This window comes from Equus przewalskii, unplaced genomic scaffold (assembly GCF_037783145.1).
Source record: "Equus przewalskii isolate Varuska unplaced genomic scaffold, EquPr2 ChrUn-9, whole genome shotgun sequence".
NCBI classification, from domain to species: Eukaryota; Metazoa; Chordata; class Mammalia; order Perissodactyla; family Equidae; genus Equus; species Equus przewalskii.
In genome coordinates this window covers 148,729-173,485 of record NW_027228757.1, presented here as the reverse complement: position 1 = coordinate 173,485, position 24,757 = coordinate 148,729, and the positions used below count along the sequence as shown (strand labels likewise).

Sequence of the window (24,757 nt, the reverse complement as noted above, 5' to 3'; positions counted from 1 at the left end):
GTATTATCCTGTATTATAAATATATACAAACATATGTTTATGTCGGCATAAAGGAAGTCTAAAACTGATATGTCAAGAAGTTAACAGTAGTTATATTTTGGAACCTGTCTCTTTTTCTGTATCATCAGATTCTCTATAGCACTTATCAGAAAAAGATTATCTATTACAATTTTTGAGCAGGGCAGTGACCTGAGCAGAGTTGTGTTTCAGACAGATAATGCCACATATGTGCCCACAGGAAGCTTATCATCTTAGAAAGTCGTTAACGTATTTATGCTCATTTTCACTTTCTTTTGTGTTGAATTGATGCCTTCAGAATCTTTATTGAAATAACCCCAAATATCACTGGATCTGTCTACACAGTGAAGGCAAAGTGAAAATTTTAGGCTAATTGATTCAAAGGGACACTCCCTCTGACCCAGCTCACAACCCTGGCTGTTCATCAGGTCAACTGGAGAGATTCTAAGAACAGAAGCTTGGACTCTATCCCTAAACTGGGGATCATCTGTGTTTTAAAAAACCGAATAGTTGATTCTGATGTATGATCTGGGTTGATAACTGAAACCTTTGGTCTACACGGAGTATTCATTAAATTCAAATGGGAATGTACAAGAGAGGAGACTGAGAGTCTGTCTCCCGAGATGGTTCTCAGTGTGTGCTCAGCACACAGTGCAGAAATGTTGGTTGAGTGAAAGAATGAGTGAATCACGAGACCGCACAGGTTGGAATTACTTTGATGTGCTCACCAAAGTCCAAAGTCTGACACATGGACTCTGAGCCTGAGCCCAGAAGCTCCATTTCATTCATTGCCCTGTGTGATTTGCCTTGGAGATGCAAAATCTTGCTAAAAAATGTCAAAAGACACTGATAGGCACCACCAGTGCTGACTTATTAATTTATAGTAAGAGGGATACTTGCTAACTGGGCTAGATGGTCCTGTTAGCCTGAGCAGTGTGTCCTCTCACAAAGACACGCCACACGGGAAACTACGCTGTCACTGGGCTGCCTGGGGAGCCCTGAGTCAGGAAAGGTGAGTAGACGCTGCTGGTGTAGGTGCCAATGGCTTTCTAGTCTGAGCTCTTCATCTCCATGGTGGGACGTACCTGCCTGGGGCATGGGATTCTCCTGCCCGCCTGACAGAACTGCATTTGTCTCTGTCACTCACCTCTCTTTATGCTCCATTTCTTACTAACCCTCCCTGGATTGACATATTTTCTTTGGTCATGTTCATTTGTGAGATTAAGTATTGCCTTGGTGTCTGATCTTGAATGTCTGCACCTTTCCTGTGATCCAGGGGTGTGATGTTTTATTTAATCTCCAAAAACAACAACAACAAAAACCAGAAGAAATACCCACACGTGTTTCTCTCATTTCCCAGCTGTAGTGGAGGGACTGGAGGGAGATGACACCCCCTCAGCACACCGCATACCACCAGCTGAAGAACCAAACCGCTTTAGCAAACAGACACAGAAAGAAAAGCCGTGAACTGACCAATGGGATTCCAGAGCTCTCAGGGTCGGAACCTTCACCTGATTTATCACAAGCCTTTCAGTGAGATCCTCTCATATTTACAACATCAGAACCACCATAACAACAAGAAAAAACTAAGAGAGTGTAATACGTAATAAACATCTATTCAATTTAAAAATCTTAATGAAATAGATAATTTCTAGAACCATAAGAATTGCTAAAATTGATTGACATGCATGTATAAAGCTCAAAAAATCAACATAGAAAATATTGTAAAACTTATGTAGGTATTTTCTCCTTAAAGGCATAAGAGCCACATGCTATTACAGGAGGATTCCTTCAAACCTTAAAAAATAACACATTTTCAGGCCAACAAATATGTTTTTAAACTTGGCAGAATATAGAAAGTGTCCGTTCATGATTTAGAAAATTTGATAAAGCACAAGAAAAGACAGAAGGCCCCAGTTGTCTGGCTGCTCAGGCACCTCTCTCTTCCCTTCTGCTGGAAACCCTTCTTGTGAGCTGAACTCCTGGCTTCCCAAGGAGCCCGAGGAGAGAGGCCTTTTACCAGCACCGTCCACAGCAATGGGGGGAACAGAGCTCTAGTCCCTGTCAGGTCAGAAATGCAGCAGAGCGAGAGGCTTCTGGGTGATGGGTCCTGGGACTGGCCGCGCTCCCTGCAGTGGGCTGGCTCAGTGCAGGCCCTCCACTCCACCTGGTGGTTCTGGGAAACTGGGATGTTGGGGTTTGCAATAATCCTATTTGATTTTGCTGCAGAGAATTTCCTAGAAGCTAGGAATGTTCATGTTGGAAGCGAACTCACTGTGGAGTCCTGTTCCATCCTCCGCTTTCTAACAACTCACCAGGTGACTTTGCCTGTGGTTACATTCCACCAGTGACAGGGACCTCACTGTGTCCCAAAGCATCTATTGCATGTTTGGATGACTCTGAGTACAGAACTCTCCTCTAATATTGAGTCAAAGGTGCCTTTCTTTATCTTCAAGTTTCCGTCTTGAGGTCGCTTATTACAGAGATGATTCCTTGTCCACTCAAGGGCCCTTCAAGTGGGATTTAGGGCAGAGCAGAGACAAACATCAGTGCCTGGCATAGCTGTTCTTTGCTCTTCCTAAAAGCCCCGATTCCACCCATCCCCCATAGTTTCCTGGGTCACATGCCAGCCTTTACTGTCTCTGATTCATCTCACCTGGTACTGTCCCAATGGCTGGAGATGTTGGATATCACATTTCCTGGGGGTGGTGAGCACCAACCTACCCCACCCCCAATCTCCTGGGAAAGGAGTGTCTCAGGAGTTGGGCACACTCACCCTGCTGGGCACTTTCTTGATCAATAGACTTCCCCAGTGCCGTTGGTGGCAGTGTTCTGGTCCACATGGTTGCTGACCACACAGGTGATGCTGATGTCGGGCTGGCTCAGGGACAGCCTCCCAGCAGGGGCTCAGGTGTAGGGGCTGGTCCTGGTGTCCTTGGCTTTCCTCTTACATTTATAAATGAGCCATGCAGCTCGGTGGGCATCAGGCTCCAATTTAAGGTGAGGACAGGGAGCTGGCTTTTATACTGGGGAACCCCTAAATGTCAGAATGAGGTGGACTTTCCTGAGCCTCCTGTGCCCACACAAGCTGGCCGAGGTCTCTCCAGACAGCGTATTCAGAGTTTCTTGGCTTTGGTTTTGGTTTTGCAAGAGCTCTCCTTTGTCGATGTCTGAGAAAGAAATGCCTGGCTCCATGACGGTCCATGCCCGGAGGTGGACAGAGGGTTGGGGGTTGACTATTCCATGCACAGCCCTCCCAGTATTCTCCCTGTTTCAGCCCCATTCTCACCCCACCCTCCATCGTGCCTGGGCCTGTGAGTTTAGAGCCCCTGTGGGTTCCTCTGGGCGTACATCTCCATCCCCTGCTGTGCCCCTCTGTTTGTATCCCAGGTCAGTGGTTCTCAAACTTGGCTGCACATTGGGCTCACCTGGGCCATTAAAAAAATACTGTTCCTGGGTACTAGCCCAGAGATGCTGACGTCATTGGTCTGGGGTCTGGCTCTGCCCTGCTAGGCTGCCCTCTTCCTTCTCACTCTGAAACTCCAGGCGTCTCTGGTCTGCTGATTAGTTATTCCTGTCTCTCTTTGATGCTGTGATTTATACACTTAATCAAAATAGATTTCATATGGTCTTAAGGTTCTGTGGAAGGGGAGGAAACACATGTGTCTACCTTGTTCATGAACATCTTGAACAAGAAGTGCAAACCTAATTTCCATGACCGTGTCCAACTTATTCTCCAGCCCCTCCTTCTCTGTGCTCTGTAACTTAGCAGATACAAACCAACCAGCAAACTCCGAAATCATTCCCTTTCATCTGTCCACACGCTGCTCCTTCCCGCATCTGTAACATCACTCGTGCTGCTCCCCTGGTAATTTCCAGGCTCAGGGATAAGCTGTGGCTGGGTTTGCATCAGTGCTTAGGGGTGCCAGGGCTCCTGGTTAGACTCTGCCACCTCCTGACCTCTCCTCTGCTCTGAGACGGCTCCAACAGTTTGGAGCACCACATTCTCACACAGCCACATTCAGAGGCAGGAACCAGGGGCAGTGTGGGGCGGGAGCTTCTCCTCAGCCTCCTTCCTCTTGTCAGGGTGGAAGTCATTCTCAGGAGCCCCCAGTAAACTTTTCTTACATATCCTTGGCCAGAACAGTGTCACAGGCCCACCGTGAGGTCAAGGGAGTCCCCCCACCCCACCCCTGATACCCGCTCTCTCTCTTGACAGCTGAACCAAGCAGGGTTCTGTTGGTGAGAAGAGGGGTGGCTTGAGGGAGGAAGTGGATGGTGTTGGTCATGGTAGTTTTTCCTCTCCATTCCTTCTCTCTTCTTGGAGGACACTAGCTATCCACACGTTTGATCTCCATTGTCATTCCATATTGCTCTTCTTTGCTCTAATTGCTTTCCTCTTATTTTTTATATTATTTTCTTATCTTGTCTTCCACGTCATTGATATGGTTCCCTGTAGTGCTGATTTTAGTCTCTGCATTTTTAAATCTGCAAAAGAATTATTTTCCCTTTGATTGTTTTCTTTGCCCCTCCCCCAATCATATTCTGATATCTTAGTTCATCTTTCATCTCTGGTTTCATCAGTCTTTTGAAAACTGTTCTTCCTTTCCTTTATTTTGGAGGATGAATTATTTGTGTAGGTCTTATTGTTTCCTTTTCTACTTTTTCATCTTTGATTGAGGTCTTTTTACTTATTTTTCTCTTTGCCTCAGCAAAGATGTGTTTGGATTCCTTTTGACTTTGCTTTCTGTCAGGACACTGAACTCAGCACAGGAGTCAGAGAACTAGATATAATGGCTGTATTCTTTGTTTGGTCCCACAGCAGCCTGGGCAGCATAGGAAGAGAGCAGGAACTTTGGGCAATAGGAGTTCAAGAACCCCGTCAGCTCCATCCGCTCCAGTTCTGTGAAAACCACATGGAGACAGTCTCCGCTGAGTGGAGTATTCCTGTTCCTCGAGGAATGCCCTCTGGGATTCCATTCCTTTTCCCCTCCTCCCGTCAGCCTGGGCCAGCCATGTGGTGTGTCATCCTTGTGGCTTCTGGGCTTCCCCCAACCCTGCCCCTCTTGCTCTTTTGTCTGCTGTCTTTCCTGTCTGGGTCCGTTGCTTCTAGAATGGTGTTTCCCAAACTGGTGTGTATGGTAGTCTCAGGGGCCTGCAAGTGCTCCGTTAGAATGTGTATATTTCATGCTTTCATTTTGATGATATCTGAACATTAACACGTACATGTTCTGGATCCTGCAGTGACTACCTTATTACAGGCATTTTCAGGGCTCTGCTTACTTTCATGTTAAAGCATCTTCATAGGAGGAGCAGATGACGACACAGACGGTGGTCCTGACAGGGACTGTCCAGTGCATGGTTCATGTAGAGGAGACATTTGGGAGGATCAGCCATCAGGCGGGGAGGGCAGAATGACAGTAATAACATGCACTGAGCACTGGTGACGCGAGTGCTGCTCTGAGGGCTGTGAGTGTGTTAACTCGTTGACTCTTCCAACAACTCCAGGAGGGAGGTCCTTGATTACTCCACTTTGTTTTTTTGGTGAGAATGGTTGGCTCTGAGATAGCATCTGTTGCCAGCCTTCCTGTTTTTGTTGAGGAAGATTGCTGCTGAGCTAACATCTGTGCCAGTCTTCCTCCATTTTGTATGTGGGATGCTGCCACAGCATGGTTGGATGAGTGGTGTGTAGGTCTGTGCCTGGGATCCCAATCTGTGAACCCTGGGCCCCCGAAGCAGAGTGTGGAAACTTAACCACTATGCTGCATGGCCAGCCCCTGATTACTCCAGTTTTGTAGATGGGGAGACTGAGGCTCTGAGAGGTCACGACCCTGCTCAAGAGTAGACAGCCAGTAAGCGGAGTGAGGGCTTAATGCACACAGCTGGCCCCAAAGCCAGATTTCTTATCTGTTAAGCAGTAAGGCTCACATCAACCTGCCCAAAGGTCAACTCATCTAAAACTGGTTTGCTGAAAAACAGTTTACAGAAGAATCCATTTCCTAAACGAGCAAATCACTAAATGATCAACGTGCTGAATTTGCTAACTTGATAAAATCTGTACTTCTATCAATGATTGATAAAGTTTATAACAATGTGAATCGAATGGATCAACAGGGCCTATGAGAACCCTGGGGAGCAAAGACTCCAGGGTTCTGCCTTCAGATTGCCTCCCTGACCCTCAGTCTCCTCCTAGCTCTGCCTGTCAGTCTCCTCACCTCTCTGCCCCTCTTCCCCCATCACCCTCTTTCAGGAATCACCAATTCAGGCTGTCCTGTGAACTGACTGCTCCTTCTTTCTCCTCGCAGGGAGCTGAGTAGAGAAACATCAAACATTGTTTTAGGTGCTTTTAGGAGGAAATAGTGAAAACCTGCCAATGAAAAAGACAGAAATCTTCAAAAGCTGTTAAACCAGACTATCCAGTACGAATTGCTTTAAGCTTTATACACAGTTAAAAGAAAGAAGGTTCTGGTAAATGGATAGATTTGATCACTTTGATGGCTTGATCATTCACTGAATTGGCATCTAATTGGCCCACAGCTCTTCTGAAATAGGCACGTCAAGCTCAAAAGTTCCTGCTTTGTAGCGGTCAGTGGCGTATCTGCCCTGCACGCAGAGGCGCGCAGAGGCGCGGGATTCTGTCTTTGTAGTAACAACTTTCGAAAGTTCATTTGCGGTAATGTAGTAAATACCCGCTACGGTAGCAAATACCCAAAGGAGAATTTTTTTCCATCGAGGGTTCAGTAGTAAGTAGATAGACATATATTGAGTGGAGATTTCCATAATGCTGTAATGTTAATTTTTTTCATGTGAATCAAACAATTTACAGATCTCTCAATTGTCACCTGGCAGTTTTGGTTAAGAATGAAGTTGACTGTCTTGAACTGGTAAACAATGACTTTAATCAAGTGTTGTCCAATAAGTGTACATGAAGTGGCAGTCTTTGTGTTAAAGTTAAAAAAATAAATTAATTACTGAACCTAACGTGAACCTACAGTTTTTTCCTATAATCCCAACATTAATGATTTAATTTCAGCAAAACAAAAACACCCATCACATTGAAGTTGTATGTTTGAATATTAGTTTGAATGACCATTGCTTTACTGTTTGACTGCTTTGTTTTTATTTACTTTATCCACATTTATTTGGTTTATAGTATAAATGCTATAAGCACAAGTCATGTACATATCGTTTGATGTTTATACATCTTTAAGTAAATTTTTAATAAAAATAATTTAAATCAACACTGGGTAATTAGAATTCTTTTCTTTAAATGGAACCTGTTTTGGACTACAAAGCAAATTTTTATTGCATTATTACAAGAAGTGAAGATAAAAGTTGTCTTTAATAAGTCTAACACAAATACCAAACTGACAAAGCAAAGCATAAAAACCATATAGGAGAATTTCATTTATGAATAATGATGCAAAAATCCAAAATAAAAATATTACCAAACAGTATCACATTAAAAGAATAATACATCAACTGGGATTTATTCCAATAGTGCAAAAATAGCTCAATATTAGGAAATCTGTTAATGTTTTATTAACAGATGAAAAAGAAAAAGCATATCAAATTTGCACAGATGAAATGAGAAACAATAAAATTTAACATTGTATTCTCAGTATAACTCTTGATACAATAGGCATAAGTACATGCTTTCCTAACATGATACAACAGATATGCCTTAACCTAATAAAAACATCATGCTTAATGGAGAAACACTAGAAGCATTTATATTAAAGTGAGGAACAATACAAGGACCTTTTTATCAGTATTATTTAGCATGGCTTTGGAGGTATTAGCCAATGCAATTAGACAAGAGAAAGGAATGTGGCATAAAAATTGGAAAGAAGGAAGCAAAAATTATAATTAATTGTTGATAATATGGTTATTTAGTCAGATATTCAAAGGGATCAAATGAAAAACTGTTACAAACAGAAAAGAAACTTAGTAACATGACAATTTATATGTTATGTGTGCATTATTTTAATCAACTAGTTGGAAGATCTAATGGGAACAAGACCCCATTTACAATAGCAATAAGATGCTGAAACATTATCATGTCAACAAGACCTGCCTTTTGACTTTTACACTGCATGGATATATTATGTAATAAAAATAAAAGGGTCTGTGAATCACTTGAATTTGAAAAATCCTGAGATAGTTCATTTACTGTGCTTAGATTAAGCCTGGTAGGTGGTGGAACTCAAAAAGTGTTTCCCTCTCTTTCCACCCCTCCCAGGCACAGTTGACCCGGAATCTTGTATCTGCCAGCCTCTGGCTTTTCCATAGTCAAAGGCCATTGCTTTCTCTATTCTTGGGTCCTGGGCTGGGCTGTGACATCCTGAAGTTCCTCCACCCAAGACTCATCATTGTGAGAGGCACCAGGACCCTCCCTATTCCAGGAAAACATCTCTATCCCCTGACCATCCTTATGCACGTCCTGCCTAACCAGGGGTGTTCCCTAAAGGGGTTAAGATGGTCACAGGTCAGAAATCTGGCTGACTGCTGAAAGATTTACCTCTCACACTTGGATATTCGAGTAGCACCATCACTACCCACAGTGTGTGAAGGGAGAAGATGTTGGTGGGAACCCAGGGGAGCAGCTCCTGCTGCTCTGCTGTCTCAGTGGGATGGGTCAGAAAGACTTGGGGTCTAGTCCCAGGTCCACCTTAAGGAGGGAGATCTTAGGATCCTGGGGTGAAGGGTGGGGTGGGGGAGATCTTGTGAAGGCCCCTCACTGCCCCAGTGTCTTCACGGTCTCCGTGTCACCCTGGGGTTCTGGACTTTTCTGGATCTTCTCGTAGATAGTGTGGACTACTGGAGAACGTCAGGGCTGTATGAATGGCAGCTGCCCTTCTCCATGTCTTTCTACAATTCAAGAAGAGTTTAGGAGTGGTCTTGGTCAGTTTCTAAGAATTAGGAACAGGGTTATTCAAGCTACATCTCTTCATGTGCTTCTTGTTCTCAACCAGGTAGTTCTGGCTCTCCATCCTGACAATTCCATAGAATACGGCTTCGGTGCGGACCTCTCCCTTGAACACTGCAGAATCTTTCCACTTGCTCTGTCCTAGACCCAGGATGCTAGCCCTCTCCCCACCCTTCCCACACACTCCCAGACCTCCACTTTGCTCACTCCTTCATCTCTTCTTGGTGAGGTTTTCCCTGACAGGCTTGTTAAAATCTCACCTGACCCCTCCATCCCTCTTCTCTGCTTTATTTTCTGCTTAGCACTTATCGTCATCTGACTCTTCATGTTTTGCTTATTTTATTTGTCATTTTCTCTTCCGACAACCTAGAATGTATATTCTATGAGGCCAGGGATTTCTGTTGTTCTGTTGAATTGTGCAGCCCAGATCAGAGCAATTCTGGGAACACAGTAGACACTCCGTAAATATTTCTTGGACAAATTTGTCAATCACCTTGACTGCTCTCATTGCAAAAGTGCTTTGAAAAACTGCCAAGCATCAGATAAATGTAAGGTGTTATTACTGTAATCCTCACTTTATAGAAGAAGAAACTGAGACCCAGGGAGTAAGGTCGATCAAGAAGTCAGTATCAGGGCTGGGTTTCTCATCCATTTCTCTGGAATCTGCTCCTTACTGCCACCCCCATCTCTCTTCTGTGCTGTCTGCCTGTGTCCTGACAGAGAATTCATTTTCTCCATCAGACTGGGAGTGCCCCAAGGGCAGGGACTATGGTGGCAGGGGACTTCAGGGCCGTGCTGAGTGTCTGGGTCAGATGTGGCCTGATTTGTTCTCTGTCCCAAACTCACACATTGCTCCTTTCTTGTCCTCCTCTGGTAGGGGGAGTTGGGGTTTGGACCCAAGGAGCTCTTTCCTGAATTCCCTGAGGCCAAGGTCAGATGGGGACATAACTCAGATGGGCGGAGACGGGAAGTCACAAGGTGGCAGGCACTAAGGCAATTAGGCACAGTGCACAGAGCACTGGACGGAGAGCGAGGACACCCCTGTTCTGCCCTGTGCTTGCGTGGTTCTCTTCCCAAGCCCCAGTGTTCCTTCTGGGTCCCACTTTCCCAACCTAAAACTGCTTGGACCAGCCCAGGGGATTTCTAAGATGCCGATGTTCTGTGGCATAATGAGCCAGAGTGCTCCCTCTTTAGAGAAGTCAAAGGACAGGAGAAGAGAGGCCATGGCCACTGGCTAGTCCTGGACGTCCAGACAGCGGTGCTACTTGCCTTCCCCTGGATATCTCTTTAGCCAAGTAGTTCTCAAAGAGCGGGACCAGGAGTGTCAGCATCCTTTGCGAACTTGTTAGAATTGGGCAAATGCTGGGGTCTCCCTAGACCTGCTGAATCAGAAACACTGGAGTCAGCCCAGCAAACTTTATTTTACCATGCTCTCCAGGGGGTTCTGATGTGAGCTCAGTTTGAGAACCATTGCTTCTAGGGAAGACCCTTAAGTGTCCTCGCTTCCAACAGTTGTCCTGTCTCTAGCTCTTTCCCTTTGGTGGAATCATTCCATCTGTGACCACTGCACCGATTTCCATCTAAGGGCCAGTGGCCACATGAGATGCTTTCCCTAGGACATGTCATCAGTGGTGACAACAATGCCTTTATCCAAACAGGTGGCATTAATGTCAGGATCTCAGGCAGGTAGGAGGGAGACAGACTGCGGGGAGGAGAAGATTTCCTGATGTTCCTCAGATACTTGGGTCTGCCACACCTCCAGGCCCTGCTGGTCTCCCCTACTTCTGCTTCCTTTGGGTCTATGCAGATGGTAGGTCTTCCTTTGGGTCCTATGCAGATGGCAGGGTCTACCAGACAGCTGCCCATTTACATTCTTGCCTCTCCTGCTCTGTCACCTCTCCTCCCTGGGTGCCAGCGACATATGATGAGATTGTGGACAGATGACCGAAGTGTGCTCCTTATCGGTGGTTTTCTCTCATTGCATCTCAGCTCCCGGCATCCTGTGAGTGCCCGGGCACAGCAACCATATCATCCAAAGCAAGGATTGAACCCAGAGCCCGACAAGGAGCAGAGTACCCTGGACTTCCCGGGATTCATGACCTCTGAGTAGATGTTGGTCAACCTGATTTGATTCCTTCAGACCCACCTCAGGGTGTCCCAGGAGGCTGATCTTCATGTAGGGGGAGTCGTGGCTGTCAGCCCCACCAGGCTGCAGGTCAGCAGATTCTTCTGTGGGAAGGGCCTGGGGAGCAGCTGCTGAGCTGGGCCCCTCGGGCAGGAGAGCAGACCCACCTGCACACAGCAGACACCCAAGGAGGCTGCGTGGAATTGAGGTGACCCCTCATCAGCCCTCAGGTGAGGGCAGCTATTGCTCCCCAGGCTGTAAGCTCAGGTCCCAGACTCCTGCCCTGTCCCTGCCACACATCACCTTCCTTCCTGGGCACATTCTCAGCTCCCACCCCCAGCAGGCTGTAGCCCAGCCTTCCAGGGATGATTCACAGGAGAGGTCCATGAGCCTCTGTCTGCCCATTGTCCTGCCCAGTCCTGCCCCGCTCCCTGGGGTGTCCTCCAGGCCCCCCATCCCACTGCTCCTCTCAGCGTCTCTCCAGCACCTACCTCTCCCAGTCTCCGTCTTCTTCCTCATCCAGATCCACACTCCAGCGCCCAGGCCCACCATCAGAACCGTGGGACGGATGCCTCTCCAAAGCCGTTTGCTCTGAAGCGAACCTGGGGTCAAAGGCTGGTGTCCGGTCTGCCTCAGTCAGGCCCACTGCAGGGAGGGGGAGGAGGTGGGACCACCCCGGCTCAGGACCTGTATCCCAAGTGGACATCCTTGATGCAGCCCTGACAGGTTTCCTCCTTTCTAGTCTCCCTGCACGCTGGCCACTGTCACTTTAACGTTTCTTCTGCTCGGCTTTCTGTCTCTTCTCTCCACAGAAAACTTGAAGGCTCCTGCTAGCTGGATGTCCCATTGCTCATCCCCTCAACCTGGCTCTCTTTTCTCCTCTCAGAATCCCAGAAGAGAAGTACATCCTAAGAGAGAGAGAGAATGGAAGAATCCGGGGTCACCAGACCTCAGGACATGTTCTGCTCTCTGTTTGGGGTATCTTTCTCATACTCCCACAAGAAAACTCCTATTCATCCTTCAAGGCCCAAGTCAGGTGTTCCCTTCTCTGTGATGCCTTTCCCAACTCCTGTGGCAGTTACTCAGTTTCTTTCTTTCTTTTTTGTGCTTGAACCATATCCTCTGTATTTGCTGTGACTTCAGCACTTACTGTGTGGCTTTATATTTAGAAATTTACTCCTCCTCTTCTTTGAAGTATTTTGTAATAATTATTGACACAATCTATGCCACACACTGTGTTGATAGCTTTCCATAGATTTCCCTTTGAATTCACACAACAGCCCTATGAAGTAGATACAATTATTGCACATCTTACAAAAAGGCACCAAAAGTCTAGTGACTTGTCCAGGGTCACACAGCTGGTGTGTGATGACGCCCCACTGCACTGTGATCTCCTTGAGGGCGGGGGCTCAGCTACTTCTCACTGATGCCCCCCAGCATGTAGTAGGCCCTCAGTCCTAGTGTGAGGGTTGAATGCTGAGTGGCTGAGTGAGTGAGGAAGTGACACGGAGGAGACTGTTCAGACGGGAGCCCCACCTGAGCAAGCAGAGCTCAGGGGGACGTGGGTGGGAGGGGGTCGCTGAACTCTTCCTCCTTTTTTCCATCCATGTTCCCGTTGCATAGTTCTAGGGAAAGTTGGAGGTTTCGTATTTTATGAAACCAGGTCCCAAGGCTCCTTCGTAAGGGCTTCCACCCCCTAACCTACCCTGGACTGTCCCTTTATCTAGCAGGGTGACCCCTTAGGTTGATGGGGGAAGTGGGTAACTGGCTGTAGTGACCACAGGTGCTCTCACTGCTTAGTGGGTGGTTCAATTGTGGTTTACTTACTCAGAGGTGCTAATCATCTCAGAAATGGCACATCTTCATGAAGCAAAAAAGGGGCGTCTATCAGCCTGAGTGTGCTAAGCATGTCCAGCCCATCCAGGGAGGGGCCTGAGTCTGGTGAACAGGAGCTTTCCAGGTCTAAGGAATCCTCAGTCCTTAATCCTCAAGTCCTCCTCCTCCCCTGCTTGGATTCTGATGACTTATTCAGCCTTCCAGGTTCCTGAAGGCTGGGAAAGGGGGTGCCTACATGCCAGTCCCAGATTTATGTCCTGGGTGATGCGGCAATCTCCACATATTGATCCAATTTCTGGAGTTGCAAGTTTAAAGACTATAACGAGGGTGTGGCCATTCACTGGGGTGGGGAACTTTTGGTTGCTCCACATCAAGAGCCTTAAATTATTCCCCTGTCCCACCACATTCCCTGAGCCCGCCCAGTCTCGTCCATTCCCCGTTCTCTGCTAGCCCATTTTCGTCATCCTTTCCAGCAGATCACACTCACCCGTCGATGGACAGATATTCTCCAGGTGTAAGGTTGCATTCTTCTCGTCCACAGGGTTGCTGACCACACAGGTGAGGTGGCCATTCAACTGGCCCAGGGCAAGGCTCAGGCTTAGATTCCTGGAGTTGGGGGCTGGCCCCAGTGTCTCTCTTGGCTGCAACTCCCTGGGGAGGCCCTTGCTGAGCCAGGTCACTGCCAGGTTCTCTGTTGCTCCTGGGGTCCCACATTCCAGGCTGATGTTGCACCAGCCTGATGTGCGAGATGATGGATGAATCTGAATCTGGGGCTGGGGGATGGGCTCTAGGGCAAGGGGGGACAAAAGAGAAACTGACCTCAGGACTGGAGGCCCCCCCAAGTACATCATCCGCTCTCACTAAGGTGATGTGGCTGTGTGAGGTTCCTAACTGCAGCCCTGGGGAAGGAGCCTTCTCCCTCTGGCCCAAGGGGTTCTGACTCCAGCCCAGGGGCAGATGGCTGAGGCCCTCCCATGCCCAGTTAAGCCTAGATGATTAAATAGACATGATGTATATGATAACCACACAATGATATGTACCCATGATAATCATACGGATGTTAAAAATTTTATATATTGTTATATAGAATAACTATAACATGGCAGGAGTTGAGAATAACGTGGAAAAATATGTTAAAGTTCAAGTTTTGTTCAGAGAAACAAAAGGATACTGATTATCTTTAAATGGTGAAGTAAAAATTTAATTTCTGTAAACTGTAGGATAAAAATAGAAGGTGGTATGCTGGAGAAGATCCAAGATGGCGCCGTAAGTAGTCCTCTTTGTCTCTCCCCCTTCGAGTCTACAATTATTTGGACACTTATCGCTTGACAAAGGATATCCAGACAGCATCTCAGGACGTCTGAGAGACCCACGCAACTATACATCGGAAGGCGGATGGACTTTCCTCTGGGAGGATGTGGAAATAGGTGAAAACTCTCCAACCCCGACGAGCAGCCTAGTACCCGCAAGCGGCTTTCTTCCAACGGACGCCCCCAGAGGATCTACACACATCTAGGGCAGGAGCGAGGACACAACAGAGGAGCGACGGTGGAAACAGGTGACCAGAACCCTACCTAAACCCCCTGCAATTACTCCTAAACGCAGAGGGAAACTTTAGAGTTGCACACCTGAGCCCGCGGGGAGAGTCTCTCCCCACCATTGGCAGGGAGTCCCCGCCGGGTGTTCGCGGCGCCCGGAGGGTCCCAGAGAGAGTCGCTGAGGGTAAGGAGGTCTCCCAGCTGCCGTTGCCCGCCCCATGGGACTAGGGATTGCTGGAGATCTTGGAGAGGACCGGGGCTGGGGGAAGTTTCAAAGGCCGGCTCTGCGACCCGGACGGGAAGCGCCGGAGTTCCGCCCGGGCAGCAGACAAAACTCTCTGTCTGCCATTAGCAGAGGGGCCACGCTGAGCATTCACGGCTCCGGGAGAGGCCCGGAGAGAATCCCAGAGGGCGGGGCGACCCCCAGCTGCCGTTGCCTGCCCCGTGGGACTAGGGATTGCCGGAGATCTCGGGGAGGACCGGGGCTGGGGGAAGTTTCAAAGGCCGGCTCTGCGACCCGGATGGGAAGCGTGGGAGTTCTGCCTGGGCAGCAGACAAAACTCTCTGTCTGCCATTAGCAGAGGGGCCACGCCGAGCATTCATGGCTCTGGGAGAGGCCCAGAGAGAATCCCAGAGGGCGGGGTGACCCACAGCTGCTGTTGCCCGCCCCGTGGGTCTAGGGGTAGCCGGAGATCTCGGAGAGGACTGGGGCTGGGGGGAGTTCCAGAGACCCAGCTTCGTAGCCTAGGGGGAAACCCTACAGGCTCACAGCAGCCTTAGGGAAAGCCTCTGCACAGCACCAGTAGAAGGCACCCAGCCACCAGCCACAAGGCTGGAAGACTGCAGGGCAAAAGCAGCATAGCTAGGTGAACTAACCACAGACTGTAGAAGATGCCAATAGCTCTCCTACGACCCATAGAGGACAAGTGAGATTTTGTGGGTGCCGACAGCAACGGAGCAACAAATATAAGTGATCCCACCCCTGGCCACTGGAAAAGCCCATAACACCATTGCAGACCCCAAGGAGAGAGCACATCTAGGTGGGCTGCAACAGTAGGCACCAGCAGCCTGAAGACCCCCTGTGACGGCCCCCACAGCAGAGGAGGGAATCCAAAGGGCCACTGTGGCTACGAGGAGGGGCCCAGGCCCAGTTAGCAACTGCGGACAGGGTTCCTGGTTGGTGCAGTATAAACAGCTGCTCCCCCACCGCAGCAGCTGAAACAAGTGAAAGGAGCAACTAAACTCTATCTCCATGCGGAGGCACAAATCAACAACATCAAGCAATATGAAAAAATACATTAAATCTCCAGAACAGAAAGAAAGTAACAAATACACAGAAAACAATCCCAAAGAAAATGAGATATATAACCTAAATGATGATGACTTCAAAACAGCCATCATTAAAATTCTCAATGAGTTAAGAGAGAGTTCTGACCGTCAACTCAATGAGTTCAGGAGCTATGTCACAAAAGAGTTTGATACGATAAAGAAGAACCAAACAGAAATATTGGAAATGAAGAACACAATAGAGGAGATTAAGAAAAATCTAGATGCTCTGAACAGTAGGGCCGATAATATGGAGGAAAGAATTAGCAATTTGGAAGATGGCAATATAGAATTGCTGCAGGCAGAGGAGGAGGGAGAAGCAAGACTAAAAAGAAATGAAGAAACTCCCCGAGAATTATCAGACACAATTAGGAGATGCAACGTAAGGATTATAGGTATACCAGAGGGAGAAGAGAAGGAGAAAGGGGCAGAAAGCCTATTCAAAGAAATAATGGCTGAGAACTTCCCAAATCTGGTGAGGGAGATGGATCTTCAGGTGACAGAAGCCAATAGATCTCCAAACTTTATCAATGCAAGAAGACCAACTCCACGCCATATAGTAGCGAAGCTAGCAAAAGTCAATGACAAGGAGAAAATACTAAGGACAGCCAGGCAAAAGAAACTAACCTACAAAGGAACCCCCATCAGGCTATCAGCAGATTTCTCAGCAGAAACTTTACAGGCTAGAAGAGAGTGGAATGATATATTCAAAAATCTGAAGGACAAAAATCTACAGCCGAGAATTCTCTACCCAGTGAAAATATCCTTCAAATATGATGGAGAAATAAAAACTTTCACAGATAGACAAAAATTAAGGGAGTTCATTGCCACAAAACCTCCTCTTCAGAAAATCCTCAGGAAAACCCTCATTCCTGAAAAATCCAAAAAAGGAAAGGGGCTACAAAACCAAGAGCAGAGGAGATAAGTAGAAGGACAACAACAGAGAGTAGCAGCTCTACATCAGAACAGATTAAACCATGGGACGAGAAACAAAGGAAACTGAAGAAAACCGGAAAACAAGACACAAAATGGTAGTGGTAGGCCCCCACATCTCAATAATCACTCTAAATGTAAATGGATTGAACTCCCCAATCAAAAGACACAGAGTGGCAGGATGGATCAAAGAACAAGATCCAACAATATGCTGCCTCCAGGAAACACACCTCAGCCCCAAAGACAAACACAGACTCAGAGTGAAGGGATGGAGAACAATACTCCAAGCTAATAATGAACAAAAGAAAGCAGGTGTCGCTATACTAATATCAGACAAGGTAGATTTCAAAGCAAAACAGATAAAGAAAGATAAAGAGGGACAGTATATAATGATAAAAGGGACTCTCCACCAAGAAGACATAACACTTATAAATATATACGCACCCAACACAGGAGCACCAAAATTTGTAAAGCAACTCTTAATAGAACTAAAAGAAGACATCAACAACAATACAATAATAGTAGGGGACCTCAACACACCATTAACACCAATGGACAGAACATCCAGACAGAAAATCAACAAGGAAATAATAGAATTAAATGAAAAATTAGACCAGATGGACTTAATAGATATATATAGAACACTTCATCCAAAAACAGCAGGTTACACATTCTTCTCAAGTGCACATGGAACATTCTCAAGGATTGACCATATTTTGGGAACCAAAGCAAACATCAATAAATACAAGAGAGTTGAAATAATATCAAGCATCTTTTCTGATCATAATGCTATTAAACTAGAAATCAACTACAAGAAAAAAGCAGAGAAAGGTGCAAAAATGTGGAGACTAAACAACACGCTTCTCAACAAACAATGGATCATTGAAGAAATTAAAGAAGAAATCAAATTTTATCTGGAGACTAATGAAAATGAGAACACGACATACCAAAACATTTGGGATGCAGCAAAAGCAGTCCTAAGAGGGAAATTCATCGCAATACAGGCTCACCTCACTAAACAAGAAAAAGCTCACATAAGCAACGTCAAACGACACCTAACAGAACTAGAAAAAGAAGAACAAACAAAGCCCAGAGTCAGTAGAAGGAGGGAAATAATAAAAATAAGAGCAGAAATAAACGATATTGAAACAAAAAAGACAATAGAAAGGATCAATGAAACAAAGAGTTGGTTCTTCGAAAGAATTAACAAAATTGACAAACCCCTAGCCAGACTCACCAAGGAAAAGAAGAGAGAAATCGCAAATTAATAAAATTAGGAATGACAGAGGAGAAATCACAACAGATACCAATGAAATACAAGAGATCATAAGAGAATACTATGAAAAACTATATGCCAACAAATTGAACAACCTGGAAGAAATGGACAAATTCCTAGACTCCTACAATCTCCCCAAACTGAATCAGGAAGAAATGGAGAATCTGAATAGGCCAATCACAAGTAAGGAAATAGAAACGGTAATCAAAAACCTCCCCAAAAATAAGAGTCCAGGACCAAACGGCTTCTCTGGAGAATTCTACCAAACATTCAAAGAAGACTTAATACCTATTCTCCTCAAACTGTTCCAGAAAATTGAGAAAGATGGAGAACTCCCTAACACATTCTATGAAGCCAACATCACCCTGATCCCCAAACCTGACAAGGACAACACAAAGAAGGAGAACTACAGGCCGATATCACTGATGAACATAGATGCAAAAATCCTCAACAAAATTTTGGCAAACCGATTACAGCAATACATCAAAAAGATTATACACCATGATCAAGTGGGATTTATACCAGGGACACAGGGATGGTTCAACATCCGCAAGTCAATCAATGTGATACACTACATCAACAAAATGAAAAACAAAAACCACGTGATCATCTCAATAGATGCAGAGAAAGCATTCGACAAGATCCAACACCCATTTATGATAAAAACCCTCAGTAAAATGGGTATAGAAGGAAAGTACCTCAACATAATAAAGGCCATATATGATAGACCCACAGCCAACATCATACTCAATGGACAAAAAATGAAAGCCATCCCTCTGAGGACAGGAACAAGACAAGGGTGCCCACTTTCACCACTCCTATTCAACATAGTACTGGAGGTGCTGGACAGAGCAATTCGGCAGGAAAAAGAAATAAAAGGAATCCAAAAAGGTAACGAAGAAGTAAAACTCTCGCTGTTTGCAGACGACATGATCTTATATATAGAAAACCCCAAAGAATCCACAGAAAAACTATTAGAAATAATCAACAACTACAGCAAAGTAGCAGGGTATAAAATTAACGTGCATAAATCAGTAGCATTTCTATACACTAACAATGAACTAACAGAAAAAGAACTCAAGAACTCAATCCCATTCACAATCACAACGAAAAGAATAAAATACCTTGGGATAAACTTAACCAAGGAAGTGAAGGATCTATACAATGAAAACTACAAGACTTTCTTGAAAGAAATTGACAATGACATAAAGAGATGGAAAGACATTCCTTGCACATGGATTGGAAGAATAAACATAGTTAAAATGTCCATACTACCTAAAGCAATATACAGATTCAATGCTATCCCAATCAGAATCCCAAGAACATGCTTCACAGATATTGAACAAACAATCCTAAAATTCATATGGGGCAACAAAAGACCGTGAATTGCTAAAGCAATCCTGAGCAAGAAAAACAAAGCCGGCGGAATCACAATCCCCGATTTCAAAACATACTACAAAGCTACAGTGATCAAAACAGCATGGTACTGGTACAAAAACATGTCCACAGATCAATGGAACAGAATTGAAAGCCCAGAGATAAAACCACACATCTATGGACAGCTAATCTTCGACAAAGGAGCAGAGGGCCTACAATGGAGAAAAGAAAGTCTCTTCAACAAATGGTGCTGGGAAAACTGGACAGCCACATGCAAAAGATTGAAAATTGACCATTCTTTTTCACCACACACCAAAATAAACTCAAAATGGATCAAAGACCTAAAGATTAGGCCTGAGACAATAAGTCTTTTGGAAGAGAATATAGGCAGTACACTCTTTGACATCAGTTTCAAAAGAATCTTTTCGGACACTGTAACTCCTCAGTTGAGGGAAACAATAGAAAGAATAAACAAATGGGACTTCATCAGACTAAAGAGCTTCTTCAAGGCAAGGGAAAATAGGATTGAAACAAAAAAACAGCTCACTAATTGGGAAAAAATATTCACAAGCCACTTATCCAACAAAGGGTTAATCTCCATAATATACAAAGAACTCACACGGCTTAAAAACAAAAAAACAAACAACCCGATCAAAAAATGGGCAGAGGACATATCTTCTCAAAAGAAGATATGAATATGGCCAATAGACACATGAAAAGATGTTCATCATCGCTAATCATCAGGGAAATGCAAATCAAAACTACACTAAGATATCACCTTACACCCGTTAGATTGGCAAAGACATCCAAAACCAAGAGTGACAAATGTTGGAGAGGTTGTGGAGAAAAAGGAACCCTCATACACTGTTGGTGGGAATGCAAACTGGTACAACCACTATGGAAAACAGTATGGAGATTTCTCAAAAAGTTAAAAATAGAAATACCCTATGACCCAGCCATCCCATTACTCGGTATCTATCCTAAGAACCTGATATCAGAAATCTCAAGAGTCCGTTGCACCCCTATGTTCATTGCAGCATTATTTACAATAGCCAAGACGTGGAACCAGCCTACATGCCCAGAAACTGATGATTGGATAAAGAAGATGTGATATATATACACAATGGAATACTACTCAGCCATAAAAAAAGACAAAATTGGCCCATTCACAACAACGTGGATGGACCTCGAGGGTATTATGTTAAGCGAAATAAGCCAGTCAGAGAAAGACGAACTCTATATGACTCCACTCATAGGTGGAAGTTAGTATATTGATATGGAGATCTGATCGGTGGTTACCAGGGAAAAGGGGGGGTGGGGGGAGGGCACAGAGGGGGAAGTGGTGTACCCACAACATGACTAACAAAAATGTACAACTGAAATCTCACAAGGTTGTAATCTATCATAACATTAATTAAAAAAAAAATAGAAGGTGGTATAACTTCCAAACTACTAGAAAAGTTTACATCAAAGAAAAGTCTACTAATCAAATAAAAGCCAGAAAAAATAAGGAAAAAAAGGTAAATAAAAAACATTAGGGGCCAGCCCCGTGGCCGAGTGGGTAAGTTTGTGCGCTCTGCTTTGGCGGCCCAGGGTTTTGCTGGTTCATATCCTGGGCCCAGACTTAGTACTGCTCATCAAGCCATGCTGAGGCAGTGTCCTACCCAGCAGAACAAGAAGGACCTACTACTAGAATATTCTGCCATGTACTGGGGGGCTTTGGGGAGAAAAAGGAAAAAACGAAAAAGGAAGATTGGCAACAGATGTTAGTCAGGTGCCAATCTTTGAAAGAAAAAGAACAATTCCCCCAAAAAACATCAAACAAGATTTCAGGAGTTTAGGTCCATACCTGTATAAAAAATGAAATACCTTGGAATGCATTATATCCCCCTGTTAAAAGCCAGGACTCAGATGAGGCAAAGCCAGCGGCACACTATGTCCATTACCTGATGACACGGAAAGATTAAAAAGAAAGAGATGGGAAACAGTAGATGAAGAAAATGTCAAGAAAATGACTGCAGGTGTGGCAATAGTCATTACAGACCAAATAAAATTTAAGATAAAAAACATTAAGCAGGCCAATGAGAGATATTTTAGATTAATATGCAGATACCAACAGGGTTTGGAAATGCATAAATGTTATAAAGCAAAACAAAACAAAATCAAAGCCAAAACACTGTTGGAAATTCAAGGAGAAATTTTCAAATCCACTATTACTCCAGTGGATTATTTTACTATGGTGGGTAGACCAGAGCAAAGGATGTAACACAGGTAAAAGCAGTCAGTAACAGCCACGTATGTGGCCAATCTGAGTGGTGGCTCATCCACACGCAGCCCCACTTCCCTCTCCGTCCTCGCTTCCTCTGCTGTGGAATCTAGAGAGCCAAAGTCTCGGTTTCGGTCTTTCTTGCAGCTGCATTGGTGCTGACCAGGGAAGTACGGGGATCTGCTGGGGGAGGAAAGGTCTTCACTCCTGAAAAGACAGAGCCCCAGACCGAGAAGTACCTTCCCCTTGTCCTTCTCTCCTTGCTGCCTTTATTGTGGAGTGACGTCTGGAGCAACAGCCACCTCTGGACCACGAGGCAACAAGCACGAGGACAAAAGTCTATGTGCGGAGGATGGCAGAGCAGGAAGACAGAGCGAGCCTGGGTCCCCATGACAGTGCCGAGCAGATGGCCCAACACCAGCAAATGCTGTCTCTTGACTTCTTGTTACATGAGAAAAACGAATTTGCTTAAACTTTTGAAAATCAAGTTTTATGCTAATTGCAGTCAAACATATTCTTAAATTATATGCACAGATAACAATAAAAAAGGAGATTCGATCAGCAAAATCAAAAGTTGATTTTTTCAAAACAGGCCAATCAAAAGAGAAAATAGTGATATTTAACTAAAAAAATTAAAGCTATAATAAATATCACTAGGAATGAGCATTTGGGCATAATTACAGATAAGATATTAAAAAAATTTAAGGAAATCCTGTGTACAACTACATGCCAATTAATTTGAAAATGTAAATGAAATAATGTTTTTCCAGGAAAGTGTAAATGATCAAAATTCTGTTACGAAGCAGCAGCAATCCTGAATACACCCACAGCTTTAGGAGAAAGTAGAAAGGTGGACAACGATCTGTCCTTACAAAGGGCACGAAGTGCATATGGTTTCAGGGGTGAGTGCTACCCAATGGCCAAGGAAAATGGAATTCCTGTGTTATAGACACTGTTTCAGAGCTTAGAAAAAGGCAAAACGTTTGTCAGGTCATTCTGAAAGCATAGTTGAACTTGAATGCTCACATCAGACATGGAGAATACCACCACCAACACAAGACAAAACACACTTGCAAATCCATGGGTTAATGTCAGTGACAAACAGAGAACTTAAAATTCCTAAATTAAATGTTAGCAAATACAGTCACACAATACATTACGATCAAGTTGGGTTTATTATAGGAATACAAAGTTAGTATAATCAGGAAGTTTATTAATGTAATTTACTCCATTAGCAGATGAAAAGAAAACCACAGCTAGCCCTTATTGCGAAGGTATGCATTTCCAGTCATGGCTCCAAGGGTTTACATGGACTCATTTAGTCCTCACGTTAACCCTCTGAAGTTACGCGCATCAGCTGTCAGTAGATTCATCTAGGCAGGGGAGGCAACCTTTTCTGGAAAGGGGTCAGATAGCAAATATTTTAGGTTTCACCAGCCATATGGGCTCTGTCACAACTACACAACTTTGATGTTATAGCACGAAAGGAGCCAAACACAAGATGTTAATGAATGGATGTGGCTGTGTTCCAATGAAACTTTATTTACAAAACAGACACTGGGCTGGATTTGACCAATGGGTATAGTTTGCCAGCCCCTGATCTGGGGCAGTTATTAAAAATACAAATGTGTGGGCCCTCATCAAGACTGTTTGAACATGTGTCTGGGGAAAATGATATTTATTTAGCTTTTTGAAAGATCTGATTTAATGAACAGATAATAATTTAAATATAAAACCAAATAGACTGTCTGTTACACAGAGTAATGAAGCACAGACGGGTGTTTAGAAAGCTCATGCTCTCAGGCATTTAGAGTATTCACTCAATAATTGGTTTATATGAACCTTTATTCTGCTCTTTTCAAGAGGTGAAGGAATAGTAATCAGGCTTGAATAATCAAAAATCCTAGAAAACATAGGTGTGTTTCTGTAGGTATCCTTTACATATTGCTTAACTCTATCTGGTTAAAGGAATACAGTACTTCCTGAATGCCTGCTGGGAGCTGTAGAAAACACTGGGCAGATGCCAAGGGGAGCAGGGCACGGACCCTGCTCTCAACTGGAGAGTGGACCACACACAATCAATGGTAGTGCAAGGCAGAGAGAAACACGATCTGCAAAAGAACTAAGAGAAAGAACCTTGGGACTTCACAACGGAAATATTCATTTAATATGGATCAGAAAATCGTTTTCGTAGGCCATGGCAGTTCTGAAAGCCATGAGGGAGAGAGAGGCTGTATTTGAGGAGCAACGTGTTTGACTGGAAACAAGGCTGGAATGACGGCATCAGTTGGTCGAGGGCCTAATGCTGTGATGAGTACTTAGTCCTACAGGCGATGGGGAGAGAGCGAGTGTTGTTGGGAGATTTAGTTTGGGCATTGATGGATGGTCAGGGAAATGGAAAACAAGGCCAAAGGAAACCAGCTAGTAGGACTTCTTCTTTTGGCAACTTCTCTTCTGCTGCAATCTTGTTTTTGATATGATGTCAATCACAGCACCCTAATCCTGGTTACAAGAAAGGGCACAAGTCCCCGGCCTTGCCAATAGAATGTACTATTCCTCTGGCCAGTGAGCCATCTAGGGGCGGTCTTGTGACCCAAGCCCAGCCAACAAGGGTCCTTCCCTGGAATTTTCCATGTGGACTGCACCAGGAAAGTCCCTTTGCCCTCTGCTCCAGTGGGACCCATAGCTGCAGAAGGCCATGTTCCCTACTGCGTGGAGATGCCTAGGAGAATAAAGCTGACAAGAGAGAGAGACAGAGAGAGAGAGAGCGCGAGAGAGCGAGAGAGCGAGTGCAAAGATGAGAGACGATACGGTCCCTGACAGAGAGAAGAGAGAGCCCATCACCTTTCAAGTCCCTGAGCATGAGGGCCAGAGGAGCTCCTGTATGCATCTTCCTCCTGGAGATCTATGTATCTTTGTTTCGAGGAAGATTAGCCCTGAGCTAACTGCTGATAATCCTCCTCTGTTTTTGCTGAGGAAGCCTGGCCCTGAGCTAACATCCATGCCCATCTTCCTTTACTTTGCATGTGGGATGCCTGCCACAGCATGGCTTGCCAAACGGTGCCATGTCCACACCCTGGATCCAAACCGTCGGACCCTGGGCCACTGAAGCGCAACGTGCGCACTCAACCGC

At 45.1% G+C, this 24,757-nt stretch overlaps 1 protein-coding gene across 6 annotated transcripts in view; it reads right to left on the bottom strand.

Annotated features, from left to right (window-relative positions):
• Positions 1–7,988: 7,988 nt before the first annotated feature.
• Positions 7,989–24,757, bottom strand: part of LOC103541559 (CD48 antigen-like) — a 96,024-nt gene continuing 79,255 nt past the window's right edge. For 2 of the 6 annotated variants that reach the window (XM_070608537.1, XM_070608538.1), the window contains exons 3-6: positions 13,396–13,644; positions 11,564–11,674; positions 11,094–11,239; positions 7,989–8,889 (exon numbers count right to left, since the gene is read on the bottom strand). In XM_070608537.1, the coding sequence (XP_070464638.1) occupies positions 8,836–8,889; positions 11,094–11,239; positions 11,564–11,674; positions 13,396–13,644 (560 nt within the window). In that variant the 3' untranslated portion in view covers positions 7,989–8,835. Of the gene's footprint in view, positions 8,890–11,093; positions 11,240–11,563; positions 11,675–13,395; positions 13,696–24,757 lie in introns of all 6 variants that reach the window. The other 4 variants (XM_070608536.1, XM_070608535.1, XM_070608539.1 and 1 more) reach the window with 2 other exon arrangements.